At 34.0% G+C, this 22974-nt stretch overlaps 2 protein-coding genes and 1 long non-coding RNA gene across 4 annotated transcripts in view; 2 read left to right on the forward strand and 1 right to left on the reverse strand.

The window, feature by feature from the left end:
* Nucleotides 1-22974, forward strand: part of LOC124437395 — a 68714-nt gene that overhangs the window by 16925 nt on the left and 28815 nt on the right. The window contains exons 5-11 of one of the 2 annotated variants that reach the window (XM_046987389.1): nt 3500-3692; nt 3782-3876; nt 4248-4320; nt 4819-5040; nt 5528-5566; nt 5764-5898; nt 6024-6117. In XM_046987389.1, the coding sequence (XP_046843345.1) occupies nt 3500-3692; nt 3782-3876; nt 4248-4320; nt 4819-5040; nt 5528-5566; nt 5764-5898; nt 6024-6117 (851 nt within the window). The remainder of the gene's footprint in view (nt 1-3499; nt 3693-3781; nt 3877-4247; nt 4321-4818; nt 5041-5527; nt 5567-5763; nt 5899-6023; nt 6118-22974) is intronic. The other variant, XM_046987375.1, reaches the window with a different exon arrangement.
* LOC124437385 (cytoplasmic dynein 1 heavy chain 1-like) overlaps nt 1-22974 on the reverse strand; it is a 52110-nt gene that overhangs the window by 10856 nt on the left and 18280 nt on the right. Inside the window, exon 2 of the mRNA XM_046987359.1 lies at nt 21581-21672. Coding sequence (XP_046843315.1) covers nt 21581-21672 — 92 coding nt within the window. The remainder of the gene's footprint in view (nt 1-21580; nt 21673-22974) is intronic.
* Nucleotides 2279-2983, forward strand: LOC124437437. Its single transcript, XR_006945685.1, has 3 exons — nt 2279-2421; nt 2709-2856; nt 2939-2983. It is a non-coding gene; the product is annotated as an uncharacterized LOC124437437 (long non-coding RNA).

Genomic DNA, 22974 nt, shown 5'->3' on the forward strand with positions numbered 1-22974 from the left:
GTTTGTGCCCTGAGATTTTGTTTGTGCCCTGAGATTTTGTTTGTGCCGTGAGATTTTGTTTGTGCCGTGAGATTTTGTTTGTGCCGTGAGATTTTGTTTGTGCCGTGAAATTTTGGTTGTGCCGTGAGATTTTGTTTGTGCCGTGAGATTTTGTTTGTGCCGTGAGATTTTGTTTGTGCCGTGAGATTTTGTTTGTGCCTTGAGATTTTGTTTGTGCCGTGAGATTTTGTTTGTGCCTTGAGATTTTGGTTGTGCCGTGAGATTTTGTTTGTGCCGTGAGATTTTGTTTGTGCCTTGAGATTTTGTTTGTGCCTTGAGATTTTGGTTGTGCCGTGAGAATTTGTTTGTGCCGTGAGATTTTGGTTGTGCCGTGAGATTTTGTTTGTGCCGTGAGATTTTGGTTGTGCCTTGAGATTTTGTTTGTGCCGTGAGATTTTGGTTGTGCCGTGAGAATTTGTTTGTGCCGTGAGATTTTGGTTGTGCCGTGAGAATTTGTTTGTGCCGTGAGATTTTGGTTGTGCCGTGAGATTTTGTTTGTGCCGTGAGATTTTGTTTGTGCCGTGAGATTTTGTTAGTGCCTTGAGATTTTGGTTGTGCCGTGAGAATTTGTTTGTGCCGTGAGATTTTGGTTGTGCCTTGAGATTTTGTTTGTGCCGTGAGATTTTGGTTGTGCCTTGAGATTTTGTTTGTGCCGTGAGATTTTGGTTGTGCCTTGAGATTTGGTTTTGCCGTGAGATTTTGTTTGTGCCTTGAGATTTTGTTTGTGCCTTGAGATTTTGGTTGTGCCTTGAGATTTTGTTTGTGCCGTGAGATTTTGGTTGTGCAGTGAGATTTTGGTTGTGCCTTGAGATTTTGTTTGTGCCGTGAGATTTTGGTTGTGCCTTGAGATTTTGTTTGTGCCGTGAGATTTTGGTTGTGCCTTGAGATTTGGTTGTGCCGTGAGAATTTGTTTGTGCCGTGAGATTTTGGTTGTGCCGTGAGAATTTGTTTGTGCCGTGAGATTTTGGTTGTGCCCTGAGATTTGTTTGTGCCGTGAGATTTTGGTTGTGCCTTGAGATTTTGTTTGTGCCGTGAGATTTTGGTTGTGCCGTGAGATTTTGTTTGTGCCGTGAGATTTTGGTTGTGCCGTGAGATTTTGTTTGTGCCATTTTGTTTGTGCCGTGAGATTTTGTTTGTGCCGTGAGATTTTGTTTGTGCCTTGAGATTTTGGTTGTGCCTTGAGATTTTGTTTGTGCCGTGAGATTTTGGTTGTGCCGTGAGATTTTGGTTGTGCCGTGAGATTTTGTTTGCCTTGAGATTTTTTGTGCCTTGAGATTTTGGTTGTGCCGTGAGATTTTGGTTGTGTCGTGAGATTTTGTTTGTGCCGTGATATTTTGTTTGTGCCGTGATTTTGGTTGTGCCGTGAGATTTTGGTTGTGCCGTGAGATTTTGGTTTTGCCGTGAGATTTTGTTTGCCTTGAGATTTTGTTTGTGCCTTGAGATTTTGGTTGTGCCGTGAGATTTTGGTTGTGCCGTGAGATTTTGTTTGTGCCGTGAGATTTTGTTTGTGCCGTGAGATTTTGGTTGAGCCGTGAGATTTTGTTTGTGCCTTGAGATTTTGTTTGTGCCGTGAGATTTTGTTTGTGCCGTGAGATTTTGGTTGTGCCGTGAGATTTTGTTTGTGCCTTGAGATTTTGGTTGTGCCATGAGATTTTGGTTGTGTCGTGAGATTTTGTTTGTGCCGTGAGATTTTGTTTGTGCCGTGAGATTTTGGTTGTGCCGTGAGATTTTGGTTGTGCCGTGACATTTTGGTTTTGCCGTGAGATTTTGTTTGCCTTGAGATTTTGTTTGTGCCTTGAGATTTTGGTTGTGCCGTGAGATTTTGGTTGTGCCGTGAGATTTTGTTTGTGCCGTGAGATTTTGTTTGTGCCGTGAGATTTTGGTTGTGCCGTGAGATTTTGGTTGTGCCGTGAGAAGTTTTGTTTGTGCCGTGAGATTTTGTTTGTGCCTTGAGATTTTGTTTGTGCCTTGAGATTTTGTTTGTGCCGTGAGATTTTGTTTGTGCCATGAGATTTTGTTTGTGCCGTGAGATTTTGTTTCTGCCGTGACACCTATGGGCCACCGTAAAGTTGATTATATACCCTAACGAAAGTTCTAGATGTAGAAAGTACTAGGTTGGGTTACTAGAAAAATTTAATTTTAACATAATTCTAACAATGGTGTCAAAAAATTGTTATATGATAAAAAAATCCCATATTTGGCACCTCATAGATGAATGTTTATCACCTTGAGGTCGTCACCTTGGACGGCAACAAAAAAACAAACAGATTTACTGAGGTCACAAATAATTTCCATACGGCATATTGAAGAGAACAAAAGATGAAAAGCTTGTATCTCTTTGTCGCGATCCTACTTGGGATCTTAGGAAATCCTCAGTTTGTAGTAACAAAGTCAATAGTAACATTGTTTTGCTTCTTGGAAGTTGAATTTTATCCTAATTTAATGTCTGTTGACATGAGAATGGCTAAACTAATATATTTTCTTCATTGAACGGCAAAATAACGAAAACCCAACCAAAAGCCCAACTTAACTGACTGTATTTAAAACAAAACAAAATTAGTTCACGAACATCTTTAACTAACTTTTCTTTCCGATACTTTTGGCAAATTATAAGTTCAACGTCGAAAACGTTAATACGGATCTAATTAAGAAATTGAAATTATCCTTAGAAAATCAAAGTGGTTAAAGGAAACGACCCAGGATTATGTTATAAAAATAGCAGTGAAAAGATGACGCTGGTTCGTGATCGACAAAACATACCTAAACTCTTGATATGTTCAAATGTCAACGGTGTTTTTTCATGGAGAACAGTAGACGGTAGATATGATAGTTCAATATGGTTTATTTCAGTATTTCAATGATGACTAAATTATCTATAGCTGCTCTGGTTTATTTACAGGCTCTAGTTCTCCAGGAGAATTTTTCAACCCAGTATACGACTGCTCAACCATTTTGAATAAAGATCCAAGAGCTGAAGATGGATTTTATTGGATAACATTCGGAGAAAAGAAACCAAAAAGGGTAAGAATATATAAGATCAATGTTGTTTTCACAGATTATGGAGCAACATTATTTCAACTCACTTATTATGTTCGTTTATAAATATATTTAAAAAATTTTTATTGATTTTAGGCGTGAACAAATTTTTAAAATTCCGATGAGATTATTTTCATTAAAGGTTTATTGTGACATGACAACTGATGGTGGTGGGTTCATGTTGATTGGTCGACAAAATACATCTGTTACATGGACAGTACCATCAAACAACAAGACAGTGGAACCATTTGGTGAACCTCATTGGATAAGTTCATTAGGAGAGGCACCAATGGTTGATTTTAGAGTACAAATGGCCACTAAAGATGATTTTAAGACAACTAAAGCTCATTGGTATAGAAAATAATTACTTTTGCAAATAGTTTCATCAGCAAAAAAAAATTTTACTTGATGTCAATAATTTAAGGTTTTACAGATTTCAAAATCCACGAAAATTGAAAAATTTAATGATTTACAACAAAGGAGGCTGTACAAATACATCACCTGGAATTGGTGACGTTAAGTACGTAAAAGATCTGATCACTGATAACGTTGTGACAACAAATTTTCGTTGCTCAAAATTTGGTTTGGCATACAATGAAAGAACAAATTTAGGATGGGTATGAAAGAAATGGTTTGATTTTCGAGCTCATATCAATGATAGGATCTCTAAAAATGTGTCCTGCTTTACATAATTTTGTGATTGTAGGCAAAAATGAACGATTGTTTAAACAGACCCTGTCCGTGGGGATTTTCTTTTCATGACAAGTTTCCCATTCAAATTGACTTTTCTGGAGCATTCAGGTAACAACATCTATTTAAAGCTAACAGTTTTACGCACATTTACTGTTCATCTAGATGCTTAGACTTTAAAATACATATTTTGTGTATTTATGAATGATGACGTTTATCATCAATCTTTACGTAAATAAGTAAGTGTATTATGTTAGATGTAATTTTTTGAGATTCTTTCACTCCCTCCCCTCCCAACTCCTTCTCGAATCAACAAGTGGAAATCCCGCCAGTACCACTGTACGCAAGGATATAAAAAATGAAGTAGAAGTAATTAGAAAACAGAAACTTGTTTTAATAAAATGGGGGTTCTTTAAAATTAAATACTTCTGTATACTAAAAAGCAGAGAAAAAATTTCATCTTAACATTTTTCAAAATTCAGCTACAGCACAACGAATCAAATTTCTGGGATAAACTTTGGAGCGACGGCATTAGTTGGCTGTGACAACAGAAAGGTTTTTATTATTGTCTGTAAATTATTTTGTTTTAAGAATATAAAATTCAGTCTCTGGAGCTCAATCATGAGTGTAAGGTTTATGTCAGATAAAAATCTTACTGTATAGATTGGACAAGTTTAACACAGGCCTGTACTTCTTTTCAAATACTGTTGTGCACTGTATTGATAGATAAAGTCAATAAGAATAGTTTAAGATGTATAAATGACAACTGTTTTGGCGATACATTTTGCACGTAAAGTATTTCTTTCAGTTTGTTTCTATCGTTCGATTGAAAGGAGTTCACAGTTTTGTCAAATTATTTAAAAAAACGTAATCGCAGGAAAAATGATTTAGATGATAATCATCATTTTATCTCATTCTTAATAAACTTTACTAGCTCATAATTAATGTTCAATACTGCTAAAATTAATGTCCGTCAGTGCTAAACTAGCAAAACGCTTTTTGGATAGAGCAGCTAGTCTCAACGTATATTACGTATTATTGAATAATATTTAGTGCTGTGGGTGTTATGGTCCTAAGAATGGCAAGAAAAATTATTGTCTTAAAGAATGTAATGAAACGAATGGTGGAACAATAAAGAAAAACGTTTATACATGGTTTTGGGTGCGCTCTCTTATTCCTAAAAGAATATGGAGTAATTGTATGGATTACAAAGTCATAGAAAATGGAAATGCTGTTTGGTACAAGTTACTGGGTAGTAATGAATTACCTGTGAAAGTATGTTGTGCATGTGTATAATTGCTGTCATGGCATTATAATGATGAATATAATGTGTCATACAAACATTTAAAAAATGAATCAATCAATCTATAATCAACCAAATGGTTATTAAAAACTGTGATTTAAGAAATTGTGGTAAATCTGAGGACAGGCCGGATTAAGAAATGCCCTAGCCATGGGAAAACGAAATCTGTAGATTTTGAAAACTATGGGCAGCATAAGCGACTCACATTTTCGGTTATTTTCCCAATAAATAAAACAATTTTCTCAATAAATAAAACTAAGTTTAGTATGTTTCGTAGCTAATTCTTCATTGACAATAAATGAAATATTTTCTTTGTTCTACAGCAACAAAGTTTAAATCCATCTTGAAGTATATGAAAGCCCCTGGATTGCTGCCTACTCTTGCCCTTAGGTTAATCCGGCACTGTCTGATGAAACTACACATCCTTCAGAAATGCTGAAGTGTCTTTTATTTTGCTAGGGTCGTTGTGCAAAAAATAAACCATTATTTTACGAAGGAGTAAGTGATAATATATGCAATTTTTTTCGAGTTTCTTTCATCATTCTTCAATTAATACGTGTCACTTTCATAAAATTAATTCTATGCACGGGCGCACATATATTCGTAGTATTTTTGACGTCAATTTTTTATGAAAATTATACATGTAAATACGGTGTTAATTTTCACTTACTTAGGCTAAATCTTTACTTTAACAGATGATTGTTGTACCAGATAATATCACCATGAAAAAAGTTCCAAGTATTGAAGGGATGATGGTTTATCGTAAAGACAAAAATAAACTTTATGTTCAAGAAGATAAACAACTAAAGGCATTGGCTGAAGAAAAAAAGGTATAAGATTTTCAAGTGCTCTATGAATCAGAATGAGGTTAATCAGAGCAAATGCAAAAACCTAATTGGCCATGCACGGCAATTATAATGACTTTATTAAAACCTATAAAACTATTATTTTCTAGATTCTACAAACTCTGAACAAAGGCATATCAAAGCTTGAGAACAAAATAAAAACCCTAAATATTTCTTTGGACAGATTTTACTCTTTGTTTTCAGGTACGTATTTACAGTTTAAAATTTTTTATTGATGACTTTACATTTAAAGTAACTTGCTCAAAAATGCAAGAGGATCTGATATCACGTACATCTATGTTTGAACTTGAAATAAAAGAACGTTACGCGCTTTTTTTCTAGTTAATTTCCAACAATCGAAATCGCCATAAACGATTTTAATTGACAAATTTCTACTAATCACCTGAACAAAATCTTTAGGTGATATTTCGGCTTCAACAATACTCAAAGATGAACGAGAAAGTTTTTTGAAACAATTAAAGAATTGGTTTCCATTCAGAAAATTGCGTTGTTGTTGGAGAGCCTCAAATGATGGATGGGATTCCAGAATTTTCCACTCAAAATGTGACTTTCGAGGAAAAACTATAACTTTAGTTAAAGTTGGTAAATACATTTTTGGAGGATATTCAACGATAAGTTGGGGTGGTAAGTTTTGCTTTAATTCAATGTATGTTTATAATGGCGAATGTTTAATTTTTGTCTTTGTTTAAATTTTTTGATGAGTTGGTTCTTACTTCTTGTTTAGTAATTTTATAAACATTTACTAATAAATAAAGTACGAGAGAAATGTTGATTGTGCCCATCAAATATAAAAAGTAACAACCAGTTTAAACATAAATTTATATTTATAGGTTCAAGTGAGTGGCAAAAAAGTTCCAGTAATTACATTTTCTCACTTCGTAACAAAGACAATTTGAGTCCATTTAGATCAGCCATCTATCAAAACAAGTACTTCGCCATCTATACTTACCATGGCGATGGACCAACGTTTGGAGGAGGACATGACTTCTACATCGCAAGCGACGCTAACAAGAACACAAATTCCTACACCAATTTTGGACACACCTATCGTCCTCCATCTGGTTACAGCTTTAATAGTAGCAACACCAAAGCCCTTCTTGCAGGTTCACAATACTTTACACCTGATGAAGTTGAAGTTTATTATTATGTTTAATGTTTCACGTGAACTTCACGTGACATCCAATGTTATCGTTGATTCAGTTAAATATGTAATAAGAAATTTTTGTACGATGTAGTTACATGTCGTCCTAATTATTTCTTATGTCATAACTATTTTTGTTCAACTTTTGTTTTATTTCCTTGAAATGTTAAACGAAACACTATTGTTGACGATTAACAATGACTCGTAACTAATTTGCATCACTAAAACATTAATTTCTGTTATTTTCAATAAACAAGCAGTGGCATGATTACAGCTTTTACGTGTAGATGAATGTTTTATCTTTTAACCATTGGACAAAAAAACAATAAAATTTTCCCAGGTTTTGTCAACAGAAGTAAGGGAATGCTCTTGAAACTATACTAAAAGAATATATTCGTAATTGGTGAAAAAAATGGAACTGCTTTGTTGTATGATGACATCAAAATGTAAAGCAACATATTTCAATGCTGTAAATTTATCGTGAATACATAAACATGGAAAAGGTTTTAAAAGATAAGATTGTTGGTATATGTTAACTCTGACATAATTAACGTTTAATGAGTTTGATAGAAGTTTTATCGCAGTATTTGCTCGGAGTTCGTTTCTAGTGCAGTTGAAAGTACGAACATAAAAATAGGTTCGTGCGTACACGTGGCCAGCCTGTCTAACATATGAGCGCAAATTAAAGTATATTCATAAAGATAGTTAAAATAATATAGCCTACTCTGAACCTTGGCTGGCGTAAACCAAACACAACAAATAAAGTTGCAGCTATTTCTTTTAAGTCACGTAAGCAACAGATTTTAAAATGATCGTTAACAACTGTCGCATTTAAATAATATTGACAATGACCGCGCGTTATGTCTACAAAAAGACTAAGAACGAGCTGCTTCAGTGGATCTGAAAGAGACAAAACCGTACTTCTTCCTGAGTCCACACGGTCTCATCTTTGTTTTCGTGATAATCATGAAACGTCAAAAGACAGTTCTCTTTTCAAATCATAATCACAAATTATAGGTTGTGTAAAAGCACTTACGATAACACAACGGCATGTTTGGTAGAATTGGGTGAAATATATCACAATGGGTGATTTGGCTTCTACGTTAAACGAAAAATAGTGTTCTTCAAAGATGTTCTTAACGAAAAAAAAAGTTGTTTGACTAGCATGACCTCCAGATACGCATCTCAGTATTTTAATTTAGATTCACAACAACTAGCTAAGTCAATAAAGGACAATTGCTAAATCTAAAATTAGTTTAAAATCATATCAGCCAGTCATTGAAGATGCCAAGAAAGCAACCCCTCTTTCATAAAAGCGGTGATCACCACCCTGCTCAACAAATTCCATTACGACAGTGAAAAGAAGCTCGCGACGATTCTGATTAAGATACACAGGAAGTGTGACCTAAACAGAAGTACAAAATATGTTCAATAAATTTTCAAGGACGTTATAAAATACTAGCTAACTTCAAATTAGACTTTTTTTTCTAAAAGACCATTTATCCATAGTTAAAGACACTTGCCTTTGCTTGTTTGGACAGTTTATCATCGTCAGAAAATCTGGAAATAACCAAAACATCAATTATTACAACACATGTTCTCTTGAAATAAATAATTTCAAAAAGCAAATGTTTGTTTCTACCTGATCCAACTAAGACTCGTCAATGGCAGGTCAGTTGTGATAACTGTCGCAAGCTCTAAACGATTATTCACACATTTTGCACCTTGAAGTTTCAAACCTAAACAAAAAATAATCAGTAAAGTAAAGAGAGCATCACATATTGCTTACACACGTAATTTGAGTCAAGAAAAACAGTTTTGTTCAAATTCATGCAGAATAAGCATTAACTTCTAAATTGACTTTACGCTCAAATATAGTATCGCTAAATAGCATAATGTAACAATCTAATCTTACTTAAATACCTGTAATACCAAAACTGCAGTCATCAAGTTCTATTTCTTCATTCTTCCCACGTAATATAGTCATCTAAATGTGACAAAACATGTTTAAAAAACTTGAATATAGTCAGACGACTGCAAATATTACTAAAGATAAATTAGATTTGAGAGTAAGGGTACCTTCAGGGAAAGCTCTTCCAAAGACCAATTATTAGCTTGAGCAACATATTGTCTGGTTGCTGTTATATAGGCTTCAGGAACAAACAACCATCCAAGATGAACACGGAGGTTCTAGGTAACAAAAAAAGTTTTGATCAAGATCTTTTACAAATGTCAGAGTTATCTTTAATAAGAGATGAAAGAGAGCTTGAACAACTTTAACGTAAAGTACAAATAAGTGATGGCTTTCATCGATCATTGATGTTTAAAAGTTTCAACGAGCGTAAATTTAGCAACAAGTGAAGAAGTAAACAGCAAGGAGCGTAAATTTAGCAACAAGTGAAGAAGTAAAAAGCAACGAACGTAAATCATAAGGACATATATGGTTTTATGTGGACGTTTCTCATACCTTCAGTCCTTTATTAGATCCACTGTGTGAAACGGTAGAAATTTGTTGAAGTTGTTGTATACGGTCACTGAAATCAGCAATCTACTGAATGACAGTAAGACCTGATGGAACTGTATAACGACGCCAATTCTTGGGAAGAATAGCTAAAATATCAAACATGAAATTATAAATAGCAACAAAATACGAGAAACATAGAATTATATATTAAAAAATAGGATTCCCATGTGCTACGGAGATATTTCGTTGACAAAAATATATTCCGTCTGCAAAGTTGTGAATAAAAGAGAAATTTTTGTCGTACCTTTCATCAAATCACTTATAACATTCCTTAGATAATTTGTTGGCTTTTTTACTTGCTCACAAACACCAATAACATTTTGTAGATCACTACGGACCGTTGTAAGCAATCCTATTCCAACATTTACCAGCGCAACGAAACAGAAAGATAAACAGATTACAAACCACATCATACTGCGGGTTTTTATACCAAAAAATTGATCAAACTGATTTAGACGATTTATTATTGTTGGAACTTGTTCACAGTTCACTTTGCAAGGAATCTCTGATCATTCTCGTTTTAAAGTATTAACATTAAGATAATAACGATACTTTATACTAAAGACGTGATTTTGCCGTCACAATTTACCTCGCGTTCAAAGAATCGGAATAAAGGATCTTTGATGTTTTCATTGGTGCGTTTCAAGGCAACAAGTTCCTAAATTAAGATTAAGTCCAGAATTGCTCTCAAGAAAAAACTAAATTTTGGTCAATTATTTTACTTAGGGCAGTACCGTAGCCAGCCTGACTTACCCCAGCTAAGCAAAAATTTTGTGTCTACTGACATGGCGGTAATAAATCTACAGGCAGGCTACTCTACTGGACTGGGGTAGACGCACCTCCGGTACCATTGCCAACCAATTAGTGGCTGTGCTATGTAACGATCTCATCCATGCTGGACGGGTATCATTAGAGATCAGAGACTGGTTTCTGCAAAGATAAGTGATTTTTAATAGATAAAGACAATGTTTGCTTTTTTTGATCAAATGAGAATTGATGACTTTTTTGAAATGACGATTTCAGACATTGAAAAGATGCTTTACATGACTGCATATACTGACTTGTCTAATCCCGGAGAGTAAGCTAATTCTTCTTCATCGTCAATATTTTGCATCTTCAGAAGTTTGGTGGTAAGTGCCTGACCTAATATATATAAGAGTAAAAGAAAGATACGTTATACTAATATGTATGTACGACATAGTGACAGTAACTAATTATGAAAGTGGCATTTTTAACCTTGAACAGTCAGCAATAATTTCTCAGCATTGTTTGGTAATCCAAGCCAGGATGGCGATTGAGAGTCTGGCAATTTTTCTGTCCATTGTACAAACTGTTCGCGTCTAAATGATAAACACAAAACTTTTATTTCAACATGGTGAAGGGACAGTAATGTCGAAGTGTTTGCACACTTTGGATGGATGATATATTTTATTAGAAAACACGACGTGCTACCTAAGATGTGGTAAAAACGGCGTAAAAAGGGTTAGAATTTATCTATATATGGGCATATCACGTCATTTTATGCCATTTTTGATGGCACGTTAACGCTAAACTTCGTCTTACAAAGAATGACGTAATGATCCATTCAAATGATGAAATTCAGTTTTAACATTCTATGGTAAAGACATTTTGAATTACCGTATTCCATCTGGCATGTTAACATTTTTGCCTTTAACACCATCAGCATCCAATACCAATGGAAAATCTGATTCAAAACTGCTGACTGTGAACAATCGATTAACAAAGGAAGAAAGCAAACGCTACAAAAGATATTGATATGTGAGTTTATTTGCATTTTACCTCCATATATGAATTATCGGCGAAAATTCAAAAACAAAGGATATTCAAATGTACTTATGTCTTAAACAATTAAGGACAAGGGGAGCAATGATGAAAACAGTTGAAAATGTTTGAAAACAAAAAAATCAAAGCCAGTAAGCCGTTACACTGGTCACATGATCATATCGTGTATTCACCTGATCAAATTCGTTATCGATGCGCCCTCCATATATGGCCTGAGTAAGAAGTGTCCTCAATGCATCCCATGGTACTTTGTCAGGAGATATATTTGTCCGACCCTATAAACAGTATAACAGTTTTACAATAAAAATACTTTATATAAATATTTTCGAAGTCTTAACTATTAAACTGACCAATCAAATGGACAAGAGCTGCTTTGACATATATCTCATAATAAAAATGAAGATAGTTCCAACTTACTTGGGATGAACTGTCAAGCCACGTGTCAATGGTATCACAGGCAACTCTAAGGTCAGACTCACTGAACTCATAATGCTTGGACCAACCCAATGGAGCATAACGTAAACGTTCTTGTACAATAGCATGTAACCATGCCAACAGAAAATACAAACGTGTTCGTTCGGTTGGCGCCTTATATAAATATCAATGATGCAAATAACTGATATTACGTGATATTTGTAAGACAAAAGTGTAGTATTAGAAATAACCACTATGTTATGTACATTGATAAACAATGTACATCCTCGGTCTATCCTTAAAATCCTATATTTCATGCCATGTCGTAATAAAAATGTAACACGAACTTCTGCTAACAAAATATCTTTTGCCCATTACATTTTTCAACACAGTACAGTTGATCGTGCTAATATATTGTTGAAAAATGTAATTTCAGTATCCGTACTGTTTACCTACCTTGCACATGCGCGATACAGGAATAGTACTGAAAGTTCGGAAAAGGTTTGCTTTTATGCCAGGAGGAGGTTCGAATACAAAAACACGGGAAGCTCGCAATAAATTCACAGGAACCTCAATGAAAAAACCATTAAATTTTAATTAGGAAACAATGGAAACAATGGAAGAATTACAATATGATATTTCACGGGATAAAGTTGAACAATGACCACAAACAAATTTTTTTTAGAAAAGAGATTTTGAAAAACAAAGTAGAAATTTTCGTATACCTTAGGATTAATTTCCATAGTAAGGAAAAGACGGAAATTTGCATGAGGATTCAAAGTGTGTAGTTTCTTTTCCAATGTTACCAACCATTGTGGAGCCAAATGAACATTTTTCAACAAAACCCATCTAAAAAACAACAATGAAAAAATCTAGCAATTCACAAATTTAACGTCAACATGAAAACAAAAAAATAGCAACAAAAATCTAACACTGTTCTTCTCAATAACAAACACACAACTTAAACTTCGATGTATATCAACATGTAGATTCTAAGCAACATTTAAAGATAGTTTACATTACATTCGATGATTAAAAAAAGCACTTTTCTCTCATTACCTTCCAGATTTTACAGCAGAGTTGACAGCTTTCTCAGCAAGATTAAATCCTTCTGCAGAACCTTTTAAAGATGTTGACAAATATGAATAAAAAGACTAGCTACAAACTGATAATTTTATGCACTAATTCCACACGATGTGTGACGAAATTTCAATATTTTAATAATGCAACAGAAAAGATTAGAGTGCAGGTAGGTACACTAAAACAGTAAGAAACAATGAAGGAGAGTAAAACATTACAACTAACCAATGGCTATTGTTGTGAACTGCTAAAGTGAATAACAATCATTGAAAGTTAAAACATAACAACTAACCAATGGCTATTGCAGTGCATTGTTTATTTTGTTGGGCAACAAGATCATCAACACGACCACTTGCATCATGACCAGAAACAGAACACATCAATATTGGTGTGTTGGATTTGATCTTAAAAAGCATTTCAATAACATTGAGACCAATCAAAGTTGTGTAAATTTAATAAAATCTAAACATGAAAAGAATTAATGCGAGAATTAACATAGGTCTAATGATTGGAAACTCTACTCCACATCATTCATACATAATACCTCTTTGTCGACAATCATGGAGAGATTGAGTTCCTGTTCTGAAGTTCGCATAAAAGCTTGTCCGAAGACTGTCTCCACAACTTTATGAACCATCGCCAAAACTCTGTCAGGTCTGAATGCCTGAATTACTAAAAGCTGATACACACAGATTCCAACGGCAGCTGGAGAAAGGTAAACACAACGTTGTACTATTAATATACTTGCTTTCGTAACTATAATAGGCTACAGTCAAAAAACATTGCTAGTGCTTTGTATCATAAAGAATTAAAAGTTTAGAGAATATCTCGTCGTCATGATATAATTTTGTTCTAAGCTGACAGCTCTACATATTATAGTGACCAAAAAACACAGCTTTCTATACATATGACATTAGGGTACACAGTATTGTCATATTTTAGCGTTTTCATATGTCTTTTCTGTTGTTGTACTTTTAACAACTGTTGTTATGATTCCTGATCTTGTATGAGTATTGTTTCCACGACTGACTGCCATGATAATAAGTTTACTTCCGGTAATTTTAAAAAACTTACAAAGTTTAACATTTGATTGCCAGCAAACAGGAACATTGTTTTCCGGATTAAGACAACTTAGCCAATCAAAGAAATCCTTGTAAAAAGAAAAATTGTACGGTATGCTTATATGTATATATTTAATCTGACTGTCGCTTTCATATAGCAAGTTCATTAAAGCAAATGAGAAAGGAAGCGTGGGGACTGGGGAGAGTTTGTGGTGTGAGGGATAGAAGATTTGGAAAACGTCATTCAACTGATATTAACGTAAAAATTACAATCTCATGGCAATCTCTACAAATGAACACGACACATACACACCTTACTATTGTAAGTCAAAAATTTCAGACAGACTACTGCATAAAATATTTATAAGAACTCATCACTTGTGAAATAATCAAAAGCTTACGTTGAAATATTTCAAAAAAAAAGAAATAACTTAATACCCGATGAGACTGGACGTATCCAGAGAGATTATTGAAAGCTATTAACTGTGCCAAATGACGCATCGCTTGGCTCTAAAAACAACCAATAAAATGAACACAAATAACGAAAACATCAAACTCACTCTCTAAACATCACAGTAAAAACCTATGAATTATTCCTTTGTATTTTTATAGAATCATAAAAAAAAGAAATACGACCACAATTTATCAAATTACTACACTCACAAGAATACATATCATACCTGCTCTGGTGATAAACCTTCAAAAGATGTAGATTTTTTGCCCAGTATAGCATCGCGACCAACAAGGAAATGAGAGAATTCTTCTTCGTACTCGCGCTCTCTACAAAATCGATTTTAATAACGTTTGAACGAGTAGGAAGTTACCAACTGAAATATTACACTTCGTTATACACGAGAATAAATATACAAACATGGTTTTGAAAAACTAGGAAAATTTACCCTGGCAGACCACGAAGATATATACGACAAAGTAACAAGGAAAAAGAAAGTCGATCATCGTGAAGCATACCACGAGAAACATGGTTATAAACAATCTTTAAAAGAACGAAACAAAATGATCAAATGTAGAACGAATTTACGATAAAAAATAATTGTAACATCATTTTGTTGATATCGATAAAATACCTGAAATACATCTGTGGTAATGACATTTAACCGGCTCGTACTGTCTTTAAGATTGTTCAAGTTTTGATTTCCATGTAAAACACTTAGATACATATCCAAAAAGAAATGCAGAGAATATTGATACAAGAAATGGACCTATAGACAGGACAAATAGATAAAAATAGATTAGAGAAAAATAGAAATATACACCTACAATAAATGAACAAAACACACTCGTTCGTCCCATTGCATGCAACTTCAAAAACAGCAAGGACAAAACCTTCTCTACATTTTAACTTACAAGATTAAGCGATTCCATCGTAAAATATATGCTACTACAGGATTGAGCCAATGGTCTGTACTGGTCAGTGACGGCCTCAACTTCTGCCATAACTACATCAGTTTCTTCAACTTTCTTAGTGATGTCAGCAGCTTCCTTTTTCAGTTTCTCCAGAGTTCCAATTATACTATGAAAAAGTTTATTAATACTCTGTAGTCGAAGTAAATATGATGACAATAATCCATAACACACAAATAATCTTCTCTATACCTATCATCATCAAGAATTCTTCCTTTCACATCATTAAGAGCTTGCAGTAACGACTTCTCTAGATGCCTTAAGCGGAGATGAAATTCTCCTACAAAATAAAATTTTATAAATCAGTCCAAGCGTTTCCATCCAATGACATCGATGATAAGACAAGACAAAGGAGAAATTATGAAAGCAACCAAATATTCAATCACTCTGTTTAACTGAAATCATGCAGAATATTGAAGTTATCGAGATCACTTTTTTTCACGTATTTCAAAGCACAACAACTTTCAATATGATTCAGTTATAAACTTATTAACGTGATGAAAAAAACAATTCAGGAAAAGAGGTACCACATTAGGTATTGAAGTCAAACAAACAAATTCTAACGTTAATCGATCAAAATTCTATTGCTCAGAAGTAAAAAATGCAATGTGTTAATACAAATCTCCATCACCTTGAAGTTTAAGCAAATCTGAACGCTTAGTATCAACATCTGGTCTTTCTGCTTTAAGAGCGTAGTTCAAACACTGTGCTTGTAAACTGCTTCGTGTTACGGTGAAATTAACAAATGTGACTCGTGAACATAAATCTGGAGGGAATTCAACCTAAAACATACACAACATAAACATATGTAAGTTCAGATAAATGACATTTACGAAAATGTTTTCCTTTCATCACTTACAGTCGGATCTCTTGTTGACATAAATATTGTAAACGAAGGAGACAAATCAATATCTTGATCACCCAACGTTATCAAGACACGACCACCAGTCCGTCTGACCTCACGATTTAACACTGGATTAACAATTGGATCATAGTTTTCAACGTCCTAAAGAGAAAGAAACTTGAAGCTAAACAAAATACTGTCGTTATAGAATAATATAACTCCCTTTAGAAATGATCTACGGTCTTCAAAATTACATTTGATATTCGAATCTTAGCTTCATTAAAAGAATTACGTTCCCCTTTGTGTATCATCAAAGAAATTTTTCGCGTAAATGAACTTAAACAAGGCTGAGCAAATATCAAACCTGTACTAATAGTGCATTTCCAAATCGTAATGCACTTTCAAGATTCTTGCGGAAGGCATCATCAAGGAAACTAAAAAGATTGTTACATTATCAAGAAATTCTTGATGAACATGCAGTGAACATTACAAATTTGATATACGGCTGCAAAATGTTACCTTGTTTTTGTAATTCTACGTCCCTTGTATTCATTCATGATAAATTCAGTGGCTTGACCCGATGGATCAATAATCAAGGGATATCTATTGAATCGCTTTAACATGATGGCATTTTCAGTGCAAAGATCATCAGTAGGAAGTGCATTAGCTTGCCATGCAAGTCGATCATCAGCAGTTGACAGGTACTAGAATGAAAACCAAAAGCTTTACATAACTTGTGTAACATAAGTTATTAAATGGTGATTAAGTTCAGGAATAGTCATTCAAATTTACTCAAGTGCAGTAACTCTAAAGAAAAGGAGATGAAATATAACACCATATTTACATCAGGAATATTTTCTAGATTTTCCGCTCTCCTAAAAGTTCTGAAACTATTGAGGTAAAACAATGAACAAAGAAAAGCCAAGTTCTTCGACTGTAACAGCCAACTCTTTAAGTAGTTTGTATTTTACATAGATCCACATAGGGTATATACGGATACGATATTTAAAAAACCCTAATGAGTTCCTATAATATCCACCTCAGTCCTAGCAAGATCATGGCGAAACTCCAAACCAGCTTGTTGAAGATGGTGACTCCAAGTTGTGAACAAATTTTGACGAAGCTGCTGATCGAAATATCCTGCAAGTTACTCATATAAATTATTATTGCAGCAAACCATTGCTTTAATATGACAAATAAACATAAATTACCTGCATAAGCCAAAAATGCTGACGATAGCATTACATCACCGACAATGGTTCCCATTTGAGCTTGAAAAGCGTTGCTTGTGTCTTGCCAACGACTGCGTTCATCAGACAAACTCCTTAATAATGCCACGCTCCTGTTTACTTTTGCTTCAACAGCCGTCATCTCGGTCTTTATGGCTTGTGCTTCACTAATCAAGGCAGCATACTCTTCTTTGTATTGCGCTATGCTTTTCTCCAGACCAGTAATAACTTTGGCAATTTCAGCAGCCTGGTCAAGTTAATCATAATGGTAACACTACACTCTCCATTCACATGATTAAAGAGAAATACAACGACGTATAGTATTTAACAAAAGTAAAGGCGATTTCAACTGACTTGTACAGAAATTTAAAAAGATTGTAAGCGGTGAGACTGAGGTACTTTATTTAACAACTTCGTATTCATTAAATTCCTATCATTGTGTATAAACACAACTCGTTGCCCGCTTTATTTTGTCAAAATCATATTTCATAGAGATATTTTTACCTTAGCTTCAGCAGCACTTGCTTCAGTTTCTAAACTCTTCAGTTCATGGCGTAAAGGTTCTATTTTCAACAACATATCAGCATATTTCACCTTCAATGTAAAAAAATCATTAATTGAAGATAATCACACGAGCAAATGCTTTATATACATATTCACATTACTTTTGACTGCAATTTAATGTGAATATACAATACTAAACATGATTATCTGAACTATTGTAGCTTATATTCTTTTTTTTACAAAATTAAATGAAGTTAATCGCATGATAGTGAAGTTTTCGAATTATTATCATCAAAACAGTATATTTTATAAAGATGTTTAAATATACATAATCCATAGATCTTTCTTTCTACCACAATGAGAAAAAATTAAACAGGATATGTGTATACCAGTGCAATGGACCACAAGCTTGACTTACACGATTGACTTTATTAAAGTTGTAGTCTGGCTGAGACATGTACTTGTTCAACATTTGAGCGCGAACTTCTTCACTACAGGAACATAGAACACAATACGTAAAACACAAATCAAAAGAGGAAAAGAGTTTACGAGACAGCAAAAATAAAAAACATTTACAATATATTTCAAAGAAAGATGTCATGTTCTGACTATTCTATAGTAACAGAAAACAACTGGGGTGTATGTCGTTATCACTCGTGAACTGTCCAAATACTTCAAAACCCGTTTGTTTCCACATTAACTCTGTGTTCATTTTAAAGATGTAAAAAAGGGAAAAATTCATGTAACCATTCAGCTAACGTCTGATCAAATAGGTGATAGTTGTCACATTAACTGTTGGTAAATTTATGTGGCACAATGCAGTTGTAGAACAAGGAATGACGTGCGTAACATCCTTGCACATATCAGATTTGTGCGTAGCTAACAATCATTATATAAAGCAAAATTATAACAATAGAACATCACACATTGCGATAGATACTGTACAACGTGATGATGAAATATATCCAAAAAAATAAATACAGAAAGTTGAATAAAATGAGTTATCTACCAATAAAGAACACAGGTACTTGATCAAAAATTTTAATTTCAAAGCAGGGCAATAATTACCTGATATTTTCTGTTTGGAAAGTAACAATGGTAGGAATAAAATTATCTCTCATGATGATACTGCGAATGGCCCTCCAATCAGTTGCCTGTTCACCCAGTAGTAAACATATAGACTCTAAAGCAACTTTAACTGCTTGAGGTGGATTGGCCATTGAACGCACTTCAACCAAATGTTGCTTTTTAATTGATTTTACAGCTAAATATTAAAAAAAATTTGAAATAAGAGGAATAGAAATATGATCAAAATAACTTCTCCAAATAACGCTGAATGTAAAGAAATGGGATTATGCATAAAGCAAGACATCTTGAGATTGCAAAATATGAATCAAAACAAGACGAGAAGAGAACTGTATATTTTCGACTTTATTTCAAAGTCATCCTCACACAGAATAATGGGATTATGCATAGAATGTGAAATAATACAGTGATTAACTTTTCTTTGTTTATATTAAAGCAGGACAAAGATAGCTTAGATAAAAATGCAACTTTAGCGAAGACAAAAACGCCACATATTACGTGACTTGTTTGCTTAACCACTAAATTTAACATAGACAGTTGACATCCACAAACATTACCTTGTTTAGCGTCTTGTACTGCAGGCTCAACCTGCGCTAAATCGTCCATAACAAGTGCTTTCTTTTCTTTAATCTTCACTGTTTGTTGCTGTAGACGGTTTATCACATTTTTCATCAACATATTGTTTTAAAAAGTTGATATAAACGTTTAAACATACCGCAATAGCCGCCTGAAGTTCTGTAGAAGTCACTCTATTTTTTCTCTGCCTCCTGTTGATCTTTTAACTAAACATGTGGCACGAAAGTCATAATCAAGAAATAATGAAACAAGATATATTAAATTACAAAAGATTGCAACATAAAACAACAATAAAATTGATTCATTAGAACAAGATTAGTCGTAAAAATATAACAAAGAACACATAATGTAATACATAATGGAACTTATCGTAGAAACCGAAGTGGACCGGGGGGATACGATAGTTGTACTACATTCTATGAACACTACGTAGGTTAAAATTCAGGGCAAATTATTTATTGGTAAATCTTACTACAGCTACAATGACAGGTTGCTGACTTAACTTATGTTGCCCGAAACTGCACTTTTTTCTAAAATGTATGTTATTCTCATTCAAAAATCATTTAATCAAGAGATAAATTGAGAAGATTGCAGCAAGAGTGAAGTTGAATAAACAGACACAAAAGCTGATTAATAAAAACATACAATGACACTGAGACGATTTAAATTGTCCAGCAAAGTGCGAAGATCATATCTCGATTTAAAAAACATACAGGTACAAAAGGGGATAAATGGTAAAAAAACCACACGAAGTTGTTAACGAACGAAAAGGGAAACAAACGAACATACGTACCATCTGTTTCAGTTTTTGATTAGCTAATGCATTCTTTGCTTCCAATTCTTGACTCTTCATGGATAAACTTTTTTGAAGTTCTTCGACCTAAACACAAAATAAACATAAAACAAAGGAAGAACATTCATGCATTTTTTTATACAATCAACATACGCACCTGCTCAACAGTTTCTTTTATTTTTGTCAAACCAACATTTAAATGAAGTTGTTGCTCTTCCAAATCTGATCGTTTCTCGTTGTACAGTTTTACCTTTAAAAAGATTTAGAAAAATAATGAACACGCAGGCGGGGCGTGACTGTTTTGAACACGCGTGACGTGCTGTTTTGAACACGCATGGCGTGATTGTTTTGAACACGCGTGACGTGACTGTTTTTAACACGCGTGACGTGACTGTTTTGAACACGCATGGCGTGACTGTTTTGAATATGCGTGGCGTGACTAAGCCAATTCGATAATTGAGGGTGTAGAGAGTGATATTCATAAAAGCATGTTTCCCCCTCTTAAACACATGATTACATGAATATTCCCTCCTCTCGACTATCAAAAATTACTACGTCACTGACTGTATAGCATTCGTTTGAGAATGTTTACATTGAGACAACAATGTTTTTTAGACTAAATTTAAAGTCCCAAAAACTTACGTAGTGATTAATAAAACCCAGGTAATGTCTAGGAGTTATTGCCATACAACGTCCTCCGCGTTTAGCAAGACGAGCATTTGCTTCATGTAAAGTTTGATGTACAAATACAAAAGCGTTGCTAACTGCCTCATGGTGAGTAGGTGGAATCGATAATCCTTCATAAACAACACGAATGTAGTCTGGAGCACGATACTAAATGATGAAAAAATAAACAAATAATTTTACCAAGTACTTATAGTAAACATAAGTCAATATAATAAAACTTTACCAATGAATTGTCTAAATCAATCTTGCTCGTAAATTCTTTACCAACTTGATAGAGTGCACCAGTCGACCAATCACCAAACCAATTCAATACGCATCTGTATGGTTAATACAAAATTCGTTGTAACATGAAGCTAACTAAGGCCCGCTTTCAAACTTTACATATGTCGAATGAATTAAAGACAAAAAAACTAAGATAAATTGACATTCAAAACGGACGTAACACATGCAAAAGCCTTATCCTTCCATTAACAGATGTTTACCTGTTAAACAATGCAGGAGAAGTGGCGGCTCTGTCTTTCAGTCCTTCAGAAGATGGATTCATTGTAAAAACAACGTGAAGATTTCTTATTACCTGCAAATAAACAATTCACACTAATAAACATTGCTTATGAAAGATAATAAATATTCTGGTATTTCCTTTACATTAAAAAGTGGTTTTAATTTTTGTTTCTATATACAATATTTATATGTACATTATGATACAAACAAAATAATGAGATAATAATATCCTAACTTGATTGCCACCTCAAAACTCCTGATGGTGTTAGATCTGCAGACAGGGAAGTGATCCTTTCCATGTTGTCTTGCATGTTACCAAGACTATCTTCTCCATCACTCCATGTCAGATCTTCTACATAGCCTGTTACATTCTGGTCTTCCATACTCATTAGCACATCTTGAAAGAAGTCAATCATTCCCTCTTCAATCACATGCCGCGAGCTTCTTCTTTTTTCTGAATAATATGGCACGAAACATGATACTAAATAATTAGCATCAGCTGGTTGTCCAGATCGCCCTTTGACAAAAAGCTGCTTGCAAAAATCACCCTCGGCCTGCAATAAGGCCAAAAAATCTACTATAATCACATCATCTTGCCATTGGGTGTTAGATAAACTAATCTTGTCATTGTCAAATTGATACTGTAACTTGATAGCAATGGTTTATCCTCCTCTACTACAGACTTTAATTGTTTTCTTGCTGGTTGATCAAGTTCATCATCAGTATCAGACTTCTTATCTTCCTTGCTCCTTCTTACATCATCTTTACTGCAGACATACAAAGACATAGCTCTCGCCCCGTATTTTACTATAAAAGATTAAGTAGTATGCTAAAAATTAATGAATAGTGAATAATGGAAAAAAAGCTCGTCATTTTCGATATTTTAGTTTTACGGTAAACTGACACGTCACTTCCCTTGGCCAATTATTTCTAAAGAAATGAATATTGATGTGTCGCTCAAAGCTTTCATATATAAAGCTTTCATATATATCGCTCAAAGCTTTCATATATAAAGCTTTCATATATAAAGCTTTCACTGTCCACATATTTTTCAATTATCTTGTTAGAAAAGTTAGATATAATTTACCTATTCCACACTGTGTACATTAATTTGGCATTACTTTTGTGCTCTGTGCCACATATACAACAAAATTTCGCAACTTCAAAAGAACTTTTGCTTTTTTTCGCCATATTCTATTTATGTTTATCAGTCCCAGTCTCTTCGAATACTGCTCTTGTGCCGTGAGGAATTTTGGTTGTGCCGTGAGAAGTTTTGTGTGTGCCGTGAGATTTTGTTTGTGCCTTGAGATTTTGTTTGTGCCTTGAGATTTTGTTTGTGCCTTGAGATTTTGTTTGTGCCGTGAGATTTTGTTTG

The sequence above is a fragment of the Xenia sp. Carnegie-2017 genome, unplaced genomic scaffold (assembly GCF_021976095.1).
Source record: "Xenia sp. Carnegie-2017 unplaced genomic scaffold, XeniaSp_v1 HiC_scaffold_1, whole genome shotgun sequence".
Taxonomy (NCBI): Eukaryota; Metazoa; Cnidaria; class Anthozoa; order Malacalcyonacea; family Xeniidae; genus Xenia; species Xenia sp. Carnegie-2017.